General features: G+C 31.5%; 1 protein-coding gene across 4 annotated transcripts in view; it reads right to left on the reverse strand.

The window, feature by feature from the left end:
• Positions 1-14,647, reverse strand: part of LOC143067778 (uncharacterized) — a 77,100-nt gene that overhangs the window by 43,120 nt on the left and 19,333 nt on the right. For all 4 annotated transcript variants that reach the window (XM_076241315.1, XM_076241316.1, XM_076241317.1 and 1 more), the window contains 7 exons: positions 14,483-14,566; positions 12,813-12,859; positions 7,726-7,814; positions 6,564-6,707; positions 5,530-5,659; positions 1,515-1,588; positions 622-762 (listed from right to left, as the gene is read on the reverse strand). In XM_076241315.1, the coding sequence (XP_076097430.1) occupies positions 622-762; positions 1,515-1,588; positions 5,530-5,659; positions 6,564-6,707; positions 7,726-7,814; positions 12,813-12,859; positions 14,483-14,566 (709 nt within the window). The remainder of the gene's footprint in view (positions 1-621; positions 763-1,514; positions 1,589-5,529; positions 5,660-6,563; positions 6,708-7,725; positions 7,815-12,812; positions 12,860-14,482; positions 14,567-14,647) is intronic.

A 14,647-nucleotide genomic window follows, 5' to 3' on the forward strand; every position in this document is an offset into this window, starting at 1 on the left:
TAAACAGGAAGTTGTCGAGTGATGAATCTGAAAACGCATCACACGGTATAGCTGACCTATAAAAATCCTGAAACCAAATTTCAGAAATCCTTGTATTGTAGTTCCTGAGAAAAATGTGACGAAAATGTTCAACTTGGCTATCATGTGTAAAATCATACAAGTGTTTGGTAAACAGGAAGTTGTCAAGTGATCATTCTGAAAACGCATCACACGGTATAGCTGACTTAGATAAACCCTAAAACCAAATTTTAGAAATCCTTGTATTGTAGTTCCTGAGAAAAATGCGACGAAAAATATTCATGGGACGGACGGACTGACTGACGGACTGACGGAAGGACAGACAGAGGTAAAACAGTATACCCCACTTTTTTAAAGCGGGGGTATAAAAAAAATCTATATGATACTTTGTAGAACAAAAACGACTGTAGAAGCATTATATTAACTTTTTCGTTCTTCTATGAATTTTACTCGATCTTTCAACATCTCTTTTGTTTTTCAGATGAATGAAGGTGAAACAGACTATTGCTGCCGATATCTACATATATGTCATAGCGCATTTAATAAATCCATTAAATACTAGTAACCTCCAACTAGATATAAGAACCTTGTATTAATGCATACCTCCATCGCACAAATGGTGAAACTTTGCATTGGTTAATCAGAAACTTTACAACTGCTGCTTGCTTCTTTTCTGTGGCGGCGTGTAATGCTGTTCGACCATCAGAATCTGATAAGTTCATGTCCGTGCCCAACTTATGCAGGCTATAAAAAATATTTAACTTTAGGCTGATGTGACAACCTTGTCCAGTTCTGTACAGAACTGCTAAATCATAATGTTAAAAAAAAATCAATATGATGAAGAGGTTTGAGGACCCACAATTCTGAACGGTTTGCAAAATAAAGCAAAGGATTGACTGAGGTATGAACATATGGCGATGGACTTATCCAATCCCTAAGCAAAAAACAAACTAGTTAAAATGGGTGCGTCTGTTTAAAACTCCTTGATGTATAAAGATGCAGAAAAGGAGAGCGGAATTGGAACGTTTAAACTGATTCCTGTTTTAAAGGTGTCTACATTTTCTCTGACAGTTAAAGAACCCTTGAAAAGCAACAGTTACCGAGTCCATAGGTAGTTACACGGCAAAACATCTGCTCCGATGCAACATGTATAATTGATTATTCTACTTTAGTTGATATTGCAAATCACTTGGATTAAAGATCATTGTATTTTTTTGTGGACAATTTAGTTTAAGTCTAACATAAAGTGTAAAGATAAGTTATGAAAAAAGCAATTTAATCGAGAAAACAGAGAAAAAAATGTTTTTTTTATAATATGAAACAAACAAACACTTCCATTAAGTATTGTACTAAAATGAAATAAGACTAACACCGTTCTTTAATAAAACTTTTTGTGAAGAAAATATTTGTTAAAATGATAGTTTGTAACAAACCGTGAACAAAATCACTGGGCAACTATTTTTTTAAAATCGTGTCAGCTTTGTGATTTGGTTTACCTTTTCAAATCTTCAATGTCTCCATTTTCAGCAGCTTTGATCAATTTTAGAGCAATGGTGTCTCTAAAGTGATGCTGTAATATCAAATATATTGAAAAAATAAAAAGCAACTCAGCAAAACATAGGCGAAGAAATATAAACTCATAAGTCGAAAAGAACGTCATAGCAAACTCGAAAAACGACAAAAAGACCAACAGAAGTATACAATACAACTATAACTAACGACTGAGGATCACGAACCCCACCAAAGATTCGGGTGCTCTCTCCGGAAGACTTAGCAGATCCTGCTCCTTATATGACAATCTTCATGTAAGTACTAATTCCGTGATTTTACATTCGACAACAAGACTATGGGGCTATGGCTAAGACAATTAGAAAATTACCATCGTCATCTGTCAAACAAATATTCAGTAACGGTCAACCAGCTCGTGATGGCGTTCGTAAATGTTCAATGGGATGACACTTACCAACATATCCTTGTGGTTATTCACAACAAATTGGTTAAATACTGACCATGTCGTCTCTTAAAAAATGAAATCTACCTCGTTCTTAGAATGTATCCGTTGAGGCTTCCACATAGGACGACGTGTCATCGACCGTTTATCAATTTTTACTCAAAAACAAACAGCCGACATTAAATGATAAATATTTGATGTTACACTGGGAAAGCATATGAATTATTTCCTTGTATAGAAAAGACAGCCAGGAAACGATTCAGGCTCATCTGACACTTTTAAAGAATACTGATTATCATATTTTAGTTGAATAAACATCTGGGAAAGGATGTGTCGCAAGATATCATTTTAAACAAGATATTTTTATGATGATTCAGAAAACGTCTTGATGAAATTGGCAACTGTACAATATTTTTTTTCTAAACACTATATTCTGCAATTGTGGATGTAAATAATTGTAAGTTTGTATCATTGAATTGTAGTTTGAAACCAGATGCTCCGCAGGGCGTAGCTTTATACGACCGCAGAGGTTGAACCCTGAATGGTTCGGGCAAGTATGGACACAACATTCAAGCTGGATTCAGCTCTAAATTTGGATTGTGATTAAATAGTTGACACAGCATAGGTTTCTGACACCGAATGAATGTGTTCTAATGAACTTTACATTTTGGTTTTCTCTTACAGCAATTCACTATGCTGTTGAATATTAATCCTCTCAAAAAAATGTTTGAAGAAATTTTCTTTTTATTTATGAAATTTCAAATGAGAAAATTTAACCCAATTTTTTTAATCACATCCCCCTTTCCCTTATTCCAAAACTAATCTCAATTAAAATTTCTAATGGAGTTTGCAACAATAACTACTCATTTAAATACATCATGAAATATTAAGATGTAAAAAAACTGCTTGTTATCACTGAATGGTAAAGATTATTTTAATTTATCAGTTGGTAGTAAAAAGTGAATATACATTGTATATTGTATATAACAAAGATTTAAGTTGATTCTGGACAAAGAAAGATAACTCCAATTAAAAAAATTCTTGCAATTGCACAATATTGTGCATATTGTGCAATTAGATATTTCTTGCTTACTATTCTGGACAAAGAAAGATAACTCTAATTAAAAAAAAAATTGCTATTTCACAATATTGTGTAATTAGATATTTCTTGCCATTGCGCAATACTGTGCAATTGAAAAGACTTGCTATTGCACAATACTTAATATAATAATTTTAGATCCTGATTTGGACCAACTTGAAAACTGGGCCCATAATCAAAAATCTAAGTACATGTTTGGATTCAGCATATCAAAGAACCCCAAGATTTCAATTTTTGTTAAAATCAAACTAAGTTTAAATTTGGACCCTTTGGACTTTAATGTAGACCAATTTGAAAACAAGACCAAAAATGAAGAATCTACATACACAGTTAGATCTGGCATATCAAAGAACCCCATTTATTCAATTTTTGATGAAATCAAACAAAGTTTAATTTTGGACCCCGATTTGGACCAACTTGAAAACTGGGCCAATAATCAAGAATCTAAGTACATTTTTAGATTCAGCATATCAAAGAACCCAACCGAATCATTTTTTGTCAAAATCAAAGTAAGTTTAATTTTGGACCCTTTGGACCTTAATGTAGACCAATTTGAAAACGGGACCAAAAGTTAAGAATCTACATACACAGTTAGATTCGGCATATCAAAGAACCCCAAATATTCAATTTTGATGAAATCAAACCAAGTTTAATTTTGGACCCTTTGGGCCCCTTATTCCTAAACTGTTGGGACCAAAACTCCAAAAAATCAATACCAACCTTCCTTTTATGGTCATAAACCTTGTGTTTAAATTTCATAGATTTCTATTTACTTATACTAACGTTATGGTGCGAAAACCAAGAAAAATGCTTTTTTGGGTCCCTTTTTGGCCCCTTATTCCTAAACTGTTGGGACCTAAACTCCCAAAATCAATACCAACCTTCCTTTTGTGGTCATAAACATTGTGTGTAAATTTCATTGATTTCTATTTACTTAAACTAAAGTTATTGTGCGAAAACCAAGAGTAATGCTTATTTGGGACCTTTTTTGGCCCCTAATTCCTAAAATGTTGAAACCAAAACTCCCAAAATCAATCCCAACCTTTCTTTTGTCGTCATAAACCTTGTGTCAAAATTTGATAGATGTCTATTAACTTAAACTACAGTTATAGTGCGAAAACCAAGAAAATGCTAATTTGGGCCCTTTTTGGCCCCTAATTCCTAAAATGTTGGGACCAAAACTCCCAAAATCTATACCAACCTTTCTTTTGTGGTCATAAACCTTGTGTTAAAATTTCATAGATTTCTATTCACTTTTACTTAAGTTAGAGTGCGAAAGCTAAAAGTATTCGGACGCCGACGACGCCGCCGACGACGACGACGACGACGACGACGCAGACGACGACGCCAACGTGATAGCAATATACGACGAAAATTTTTTCAAATTTTGCGGTCGTAAAAAAAGAGTGAAAATATTTCAAATAAGTAAACGATTGTTTTAAGGGCATACGATACAGTTTTGAACCTGTATTTACAAGTTGATGAAAATTTGCATATAGGCTATTTTTTACCTGATTAAATCAAAAATGTAATAAAAAATATACCTTCATGTACTACTTTTTGAGTAAAATGAGGGCGAAATTTTGTATATTTGCTCAAAATTCAGATTTGTGTCCCTATTTTCTTTTTCGAAAGAAAGACATAACTTTTTTGTTTTAAAAGATAAACACAGATTGATTTTTGTTAAAAAATCGTTAATTTCTGTATTTTATAAGTATCATTAAAAATTATGCAATTTTCATTCCGAAATAACTCTATATTTATCAAATGTTCATGAATAGAGGAAAAAACGTCATTTTTTGCTGCATGTTTATCAAAATTAAAAAAATTGCGCTATTTACAGTTTTATAAAATTTGGGTCACATAATCTCCTTGCAAAATGAAACAAATTGCTGTTTTCAAAAATAGGGGTCCATGCACTCGTTTTCAAATTAAATCAGTTTGAATGATAAAAATCAGTCGAAAAATGCATCTTTTCCCGATATGTCATAGTTTGACGTCGCGAAAATAACATTTTACGTTAGCAACGTCATTCCCTTCCCTGTAACTGTATCGTATGCCCTTAAGAAGATTTTACTACTTCTTTACACTATAACTATATTTTGATGATGACAATTTAAAAAAGATTTTGTACAAAAAAAATATGTCGTTTGTTGTCAACAATATCAGGAAGGACTTTTACATTACTTATGGACTTAAACATATATAACTGGGTAATCAAAAACATGTTGATGTTCATTACCTATTCTTATTTTTCAAATAGAGTAAAACGTTTTCCAAGTATACTCCCATCAGTCACAAAGCATAAACATATACTCATGTCGTATTTGATAATAGTCCTGTGTATCAATAGCGATCAGATACAGGTGTAATAAATTCATAGACTGTATGTCTATGAGAATCACTGTTCTATGAACAGTTTGTTAATAGTAGTAAAAATGCTTTAAAGACGTTTTTTTACCTTAATTTTCTGTGAACTTTTATGTTTTTTTAAATCCGTAATTATTCTTTCAAAAACAAGTTTCCGTTTTATGTCTTTCTCTCTTTTCAAATGCCAGTCTGCATCTTCGACAGCTGTAAAACCTATGCATCTAAAACATTCAAATTATAACATGTGTAGCTCAAATGTTCTGTACTATTTTTTAAAGGCGTATGGTGTTAGATTTACACTTTGGAATCTTTTATAGTTTAAAAATATTATAACTATTACAGCTAATATGCCAATTTTCAACGATATATACTGATTTATTACTAGTAATAGCTATGAAATGACGACAGAATTGAAAAAAGGCATAAGTTGCTAAATTGATGCCCATCAAAAATATTCCAAAATCTAAAAAAAAAATTAAATGTAGACGTAAACGTTTCTCAGAACTCCCAAAATTTGAAATATTGAATATCACGTCAATAACAACTTGGTCGATTTTTTAAAGCTTATTTTGTCAACATTTAACACAACTAACTGCTACTAGCAATATAACAAAATAACTTATTGATCAGTCTAAGAAGAACTGTTCAAATAAAATTGGTTTACTATTGATATACTACTATAAAATGTATATTGTAACTAATGCACCTTAAATAAAGCAACAGTAGTATACCGCTGTTCAAAACTCATAAATCCATGGACAAAAAACAAAATCGGGGTAACAAACTAAAACCGAGGGAAACGCATTAAATATAAGAGGAGAACAGCGACACACCACTAAAATGTAACACACACAGAAGTTCACAAACTTCTTTTGTTTAACGTTGCATTTGATACATTTAACAAGAAAAGTCATGCTATCATTTATAAAATACTGTCTCTTCCACTTATTTATTCTTATAAACAAGATTAATGATTTAGTTTTAAATGTTTCATGATTTACATTAGTATGGTAATATTATATTGTTAGATTAATTACTTCATAAAAGTTTATTTTTCCAAAGTATGCAATGAAATATAAACACATATAAATTGATGGGACCACAAGGTTAGTTAAAACAAGATACCTGTCAACTCCTTTCGGATAGCCAGCATTGTTATTTAAAAGGTAATCAACGGCTTTATAATGTCCTTGACATGCAGCTAAATGCAATGCACTCCTGTTGTCGTAATCTGTATCGTACATATCAATGTATCTTTGATTAGCGAATCTACAATATGAAAAACGATTAAAATAATGTCTCATGGGTGTATTCCAAGCATTTTCAAAGTTTTAAAATTTATTTTGATCAGTCATAATCAAAATTTTGAAAATCAAAAGAGATCTAAAATACAAACACAAGTAGTAATACTATAAAAATAGGTAGAGGTGGTATTGATTGCCAATGAGACAACTATCAACAAAGTTTTAAAAAAACTACCGAATATAGAATTTATAGTTCACCGCATTATTATGATACACGCACATAGTAGATGAATTGTTCTTGCTAAATGTTATGGAATAAAACTGCAGACAAGAGCATTCGTATCGTACTTAACATTTAGTTTTTCATTTGAAATCAATGACAAGACATAATCATTCTGGGTAAATACTTAACTGTATTCGTACTAAGATATAAATAAACTCCTCATATATAACCAGGACTAAATTTTGTAAATACGCCAGACGCGCGTTTCGTCTACAAAAGCATAGCTTTTTTGTTATCATAAATGTTGAAATCAAGAGTGACATTATCGGAAACTAGCTCCACCCGCCTAATTTGTCTGTGCCTATTGATTTCCTCGTCATTATAAGTTATATGCCATATCTTTATGTGTATCGTCATTTAATTTAAATGTTGGTGGGATATCTTTGATTGTTTCTGTTACATTCTTTATCCCAGGCATAGATTACCTTAGCCGTATTTGGCACAACTTTTTGGAATTTTGGATCCTCAATGCTCTTCAACTTTGTACTTGTTTGGCTTTATAAATATTTTGATATGAGCGTCACTGATGAGTCTTATGTAGACGAAACGCGCGTCTGGCGTACTAAATTATCATCATGGTACCTTTGATAACTATTTACAATTAATACACTCTGAGCCATTTAGAACGTTATTCGAAGACGAAGATATTCACTAGTTTACTAGTTACTGACGTTTTTATTGTTTTTGTTGTGCATTGACTTAGATCCTACACCTTCTTCTCACAATATTATTGTTGCATCAATATTATTATATAAGTTACCTTTTCAATGTTTTAACGTCACCTTGAGAAGCAGCTTTAAGTAACTTATAAATCAGTACCTCGTAATACTCATCATAGGTAAGTCGAGGCTGAAACAAACAATGAACAATAAGTACTTGAATCACAATAAAACATATTTTAGTAAGACACATGTAGTAAAAAATCATATAACAAAAAAAATCCACACTCCAAGGAAAATTCACTTTTCACTTTTTTTTCTTGTGCTTCAAGTTATTTTTTCTCAATATGGAGTATTACAAAAAATAACCGCATATACAACACAGATAGATCAGTAGAGTCAACTAAAGAATAAAAGGAAATGTACAAATGTATTTGAATAAATCACAAAAGGTAACATTTTCTACATAGTAAGTTTAACCTGCTGTATTAATATTACCGTCGTTATATATTCTCAATTTATGTCATGTAGGAACATGTATTTAAACAATCAAGTCAAAAGGATAGAGGGTAGCATTGACATCACTTGTAATTAAAGAAAGCAATGTGGAAATAGACATCGATGAATACGCTGCATTTTGAAAATCAAAAGTTTACTCTATAAAGCTATGCAAAGAACGAATTTGAATTCCAAATGCCCTTAGTGCAGACTGAATAAATAAAAATAATATACATTTAATCTAATGTCAGCGTTTAAACTTATGTTTCCTCTTAGGACAAAAATTATTTTATTTAACAATTTGAATTTTAGAAATATCGTTCTTCAACAAGTAAATGCCCTGTTTAATTATACATTAGTATTCTATGTGGTATTTTGTATGCTATTGGTTGTCTGTTCGTCTGTTTGTTCTTTTCTTTTTTCAATTATTTTCGACTTATCAGTTTAAATGTCACCTCTGTCGTCTCTCTCTTTATTGAGGTATGACGGAGCAGAATACATAAGTGATAAAATGTTATGTCTTACTTGTCAGTTAATTTTGAGAGAGATAGGCAGATGCTTTTATTGCAATACATTAACATGTAAACTATGCAATCAATCTACAGTAAATGAATAACGACTTAAGGTTCAGGGCCCCAAAAATCTCTACGGAAATAAGATATGCCAATACGAATGCAACTGTATATCACAATATTTACTAGAAATTTGTTTTCCTTAAAATAAATTAGTCACAAACATGTAAACTTTGCAATAAACTGCATACCACATTTAGTTGACTTATCGTAAGCTTTAATAAAATTGAGAATAGAAATGGGAATGTGTCAAAGAAACAACAACCCGACCATAGAACAGACAACAGCAGAAGGTCACCAACAGGTCTTTAATGCAGCGGGAAATAACCGCACCCGGAGGCGTCCTTCAGCTGGCCCCTAAACTTACTTCATTATATAAAAAATATAAATATGCAAAATATATAAATCCTAAATCAATAACACATGACATATCAAATGCGATGTACTAATAATCATATAACTACATTTCAAATATCATGGTGTACCACAAGTGGTTCCCCTCCGACTGATTCAATCACAAATGTTAACAAGTAGTACTTAACAGAACAAGACAGTTTAGTAGAGTCCAAATATTGTCCGTGGATATGTGATGTGCAAATAAATATTGATACAACTACACGTCAAAAATCAGACTATCATTAGTGGCTCCCTTCAAAACTGACCAAGTTTAGTTACACACTACATATTTGCTGCAATTCGTTTAAAGCCTTTTTCTCTAATGAGAAAGGTAAATATTATAAATATACTTTATGGAGGTGTGATTAAATGATTGAAGCTGTTTATTTTCTTCTTGATAATATTTATGTACGTTTCGGCAACAAGGTTTATGGACAGGCTGTATGTATTCCAATGGGCACAAGTTATGCCCCTTTAATACCAGACATTTTTTTTTTGTACTGTTATGGATCACAGTTTATGACCAAGTTCAGTAAAGACCCGACTAAATTGCATTTAATTGATAAATTCAACAACACAAAATAAACCGTTATCTTGATGATGTTTTTCGTTAAATAATTAAGAATTTTTAAATATACTGCTGATATTTACCCAAAGGAATTTACTTTAAATCAATCAATTTTAAACAGTTGTAACTGTCCTTTCCTAGAAATAGATATTTCTGTTTTACACAGGAAAACTCCACGCTGAAATTTACGACAAAAGGGCGGATTTTTCGAAAATCGTTCCATATTGTCAACTTTTCCCTTTTTGGATGGGGGTGTTCCTTTGACATCATCTTTCGGTGTTTATATATTTTAACTAGTTTGCTATGCTCGTGTCTGTTGTTTCGCTTTTGATCTTAACGAACGTAATCTATGTATGACTTTTATATTTAATGCGTTTCCCTCAGTTTTAGTTTATTACCCCGATTTTGTTTTTTGTCCATGGATTTATGAGTTTTGAACAGCGGTATACTACTGTTGTCTTTTTTAAAATTATTAAGCCAGGGATATCGTTATCACAAATTACTCAAAACCTTTACTAAATTCTTCCATAGATATATAGATTTGGTTTTGATGTTACTTGTAGAAAACTTATTTCAAACGGGATAGTACATCCTCATGTTTATGGGAATGTTGTTTACCGTGCCCGAAAATTTAGAAACAATCCTGGTAAACTTATCGATCCTTTGAATAAACTTATTTTAAAAGGTTATTAATTCAACACCGTAATTAGATAATTGAGTATAGTTTTATTGGTATTAATATTGATTTTGTTTTCAGTAAATTAAGTCCAAACTAAATGTTATTGTTATATGCATATAAACATTCATAGATCCACAAGCTGTCGATACCCGTATCTTGGCATTGCACAAAGTTATGTTTTTTTTTCTGATTGCTTATGACGTCTTTACTCTTAATCCATTGGATGTATACTGATTGATAATTTAATCTAACATGAAGGAATTTATTTTATTAGTTGTTAGTGGTTTTGAACTAGGTGTCAGTAACTGCGAGTACTCTGAGATTATTGCTTAATGTCTTTTTGTTGTTGGGATATACAAGTACCCGGCCACGTCCACTTTGTTGTTAGATGTATAACTATTTGTATGCATCTAATAAGTTAAGCCTTTTTTTCAACTGATTTTATAGCTCGTTCATATGTTGTACTGTAACATCACTGTCCCAGGTTATGGGAGGGTTGGGATCCCGCTAAAATGTTTAACCCCTCGACATTTTGTATCTATGTGCCTGTCCCAAGTCAGGAGCCTTTAATTCAGTGGTTGTCGCTTGTTGATGCGTTACATGTTTGATTTTCGTTCATTTTTCGTACATAATTTAGGCCGTTAGTTATCTCGTTTGAATTATTTTACATTTATTATTTTGGGGCCTTGTATATCCGACTATGCGGTATAGGCTTTGCTCATTGTTGAAGGTCGTAAGGTTATCAATAGTTGTTAATTTTTGTGTCCTTACGTCTCTTGTGGAGAGTTGTCTTCCATTTTTATGTGTACCAAATTTCATCAATATAAAATTAAACAACATCTTCTTTTTTATATTGAAGAGCATTAAATATTGATGTTTATACAGACTTTCGTGCAGTGAGCTATTTACTTACTGTTTGGAAGAATTTATGAAGATGGATAAAAATTGTTTGAATTAAGATTGACTACGAAAATGTTTCATTAATGTTTATTAAATACTCATCGCAGTAATGCTTCGACACTTACACTATTTAAAACATGCCTTTCTAAAATTATCGGCCAAGTTCATGAATTTAAATATTCTTTCCCAAACTAAGAGTCCAATTGCTTCACGCCAAACTTAACTTAATGCATTTATCTATTATTTTTAGGTTCTTTTTTGGTTATTAGCTTTTCACGTCTTTCGACATTTGTACATATTTTACTAATTATATTAACGTTAAATGACATATACTAATCAAAAAATGAATTGTGTGTTTCGAGCACATATTTTATACACCGATTATTGAGTAAAATATTATGATCGAGATATAGGTAACCCCAATAGGCACTTGTAACGCATAAAATGACAAAATTGTATTTGCATGTTTTGTTTCAGTAATATCCTTCTCATATTTATATTTCCTTTTTAGTGCTTCTTTGTTATGTATTTGTTTATTTTTTTGTTAAGATTGAGATTGTGACACGGTGATGATGGCTGTATTCCTATTTTGACAATTTTACCTATTATGTCTGTTTTGTTCAAGCATCGCTATAAATATTACGGAATTTGATGCAACTGTCATACAAGTGAGAGGTTTAGCGCTTTAAAACCTGGTTCAATCCCCCGTTTTCTACATTTCAGAATACCTGTACCATGTCATAAATATGTCAGTTGTTGTCCATTCGTTTGATGTGTGTTATCATTTGATTTTGTCCATGTCATAAGGGACTCTTTGTTCTGAATTTTTCTCGGAGTTCAGTATTTTTGTTGTTTTACTTTTTCTCAATTTTATCCTTTATCACATGAAAGAATTAGAATACCTGCTGTTATGTTCTTATATTGAAATGAGAAAGACGACTGGTTCCCTCGTGGAGAAGGGAATGTTAAACATTCCAGGGTTCTCGATCTTGTATTAAGTAAATCTAAATGTTTACGTATATGATGACGAGAACTTTCTTCACTTTCCATGGTGTTATCCGTATTCTTTCGACTTATTGTTTTTCTAAGAGGACTTGTCATCTTTTTCTTTTGAGGCATATTTGCTCTTTTTTCCATACATTCCTTATTTAAAGTGAACCATTACCTATATACCGTCATCAAACAATGTAACGAAATTAATTTGGTTGTAGTAATTTGGATCTTACAATCTTGTAATGCAATGTGTATACAAATCTACTATTAAGTTTCCATGGTTCCTTCTACAATGAGCAAAACAAATACTACTGGTATATAGTAGGTTTTTATAGACCGCATGCAGTATTACTTATCATGATACAACTAAAAAGAAAAAAACTTCTGGCAATGTGCATTTGAACTTCACATTTGATTTTTTTATATCAAGTTCGCGTGTGTTTTGTTTTTCTTCATATATGTACGAAATAATTTATACATTTGATTTAAAGACTGAAATAAGTGTATTTGTCATTTTAGTTTGTCTTGTACTTTTCTGTTTTGGCTAAAAGTATTGGAATAATTAAAAAGTTATCATAATACCTCTACTATTTCATGTGTAGAAAATATATACACCACAAATAAAGTACCTACAAAAGACATTTTATCATTATTCCAATAAGACTAGAAAACTAGCTATTTATTTTACAAGAAATGCTGGATAATATTATGTTAATATGTGTAGCTAAAAAAATAATTCTGAACACATTTATAAGTATATTAAATGGATGAAAAATTGTCACCCATCGACCACTAAAAATGTGAAAATACAGACAGCAAAGCATTAGTTGCTGGTAGCAAATGTCGGAATGTACTTAGGTTTATTGGTTGCAACTCTAATGTACTGAATAATATTTACACATACATTTTACATTTAGAAAACTGGTCAAATAGAAACAAGAGTAGACACGCTGAATGTCTTGCCTTCTTTTATAACCATTGGTATTATGTTGATAGTCATAAATATAAACTTTACTACAACTATCACATAACCACAACATGATCCATGAAAATGAGGTCAAGGTCAGAAAAACCAAAACGAGACATACATATTCACCTCACTATTATTCAATGCACTAAATATAGTTGACCTATAGCTATTGCTTATAGTTTATGAAATACAGATTTAACAAAGAAAACTAATTATTGAAAGTTGAACCACAAAAATGAGGTCAAGGTCAGATGAACTATTCCAGGCAGATATGTACATCTTACAATTTATCTACACATTAAATAATATAGACGACCTTTTGATTGTCGAATTTAAGAAACAAATTTAACCACGAAGATTAAAAATTGACCAATTGACCAACAAATGGAGGTCAAGGTCAGATGATACCTGCCTGACAGACATATACAGCTTACAATCATTCCATACAACACATATATTTGACCTATTGGCTGAAGTTTAAAAGTAAAAAAAAAAAAATACAAAACAAAACACTGAGCAATGAACCGTGAAAATGAGGTCAAGGTCAAATAATACCTACGAAATTGAATTGCACATCAGCAATTATTTCTATACACCAGATATATTCTTCACCTATTGCATATAGTATTAGAAAAAACTCATAAACCTAACTTTTACCACTAAACCATGAAAATGAGGCCAAAATGAGATGACACCTGCACGTTGGACATGTTCATCTTATAATCATTCAAAACACCAAATATAGAATATTGTATAAGAAAAAACAGACCAAAACACTTTAACCACTGAACCATGAAAATAAAAAATAAAGTCATGTCATCTGCCAGTTGAACATGTACATTTTACAATCCTTCAATACACATAATATACTAGACATATTGCTAGTGTCTGATATATGGACTTGACCACCAAAAATTAACCTAGTTCAGTGGTCCATTAAAAGAGGTCGAGGTCTAGTGAAAACTGTCTTACAAGCATGAGGACTTCGCATATACCAAATATCGTTATCGTATTACTAATAATGAGAGAGAAATTAATATTTCAAAAAAATCTTATCTTTTTTTCGAGTAGTAACTGAACCATGCAAATAAAGTAATGAAAATTCTTCGTAACATCGATATACACAATATAAAGCATCAAGGGCTTCCACCTTCTAAAATTTAAAGCTTTTTAGAAGCTAGTTACAGCCACCGCCGCCGCCGGATCAATATCCCTATGTCGAGCTTACTGCAACAAAAGTCACAGCCTCGACAAATGGAGTATATTAAATATAGTTACTTACCTAGAATTACAGAAACCACTAAAACTGTCGTACCGATTTTATCTGATATAGAATACACATCATATTCCAAAGTAGTGACAATGACTATAAAACAGAATAAAACATATTTTTATATTTTAACACGCATTATATATGTTTTTAATTATTATCTTAGGACTATAATTA

The sequence above is a fragment of the Mytilus galloprovincialis genome, chromosome 3 (assembly GCF_965363235.1).
Source record: "Mytilus galloprovincialis chromosome 3, xbMytGall1.hap1.1, whole genome shotgun sequence".
NCBI classification, from domain to species: domain Eukaryota; kingdom Metazoa; phylum Mollusca; class Bivalvia; order Mytilida; family Mytilidae; genus Mytilus; species Mytilus galloprovincialis.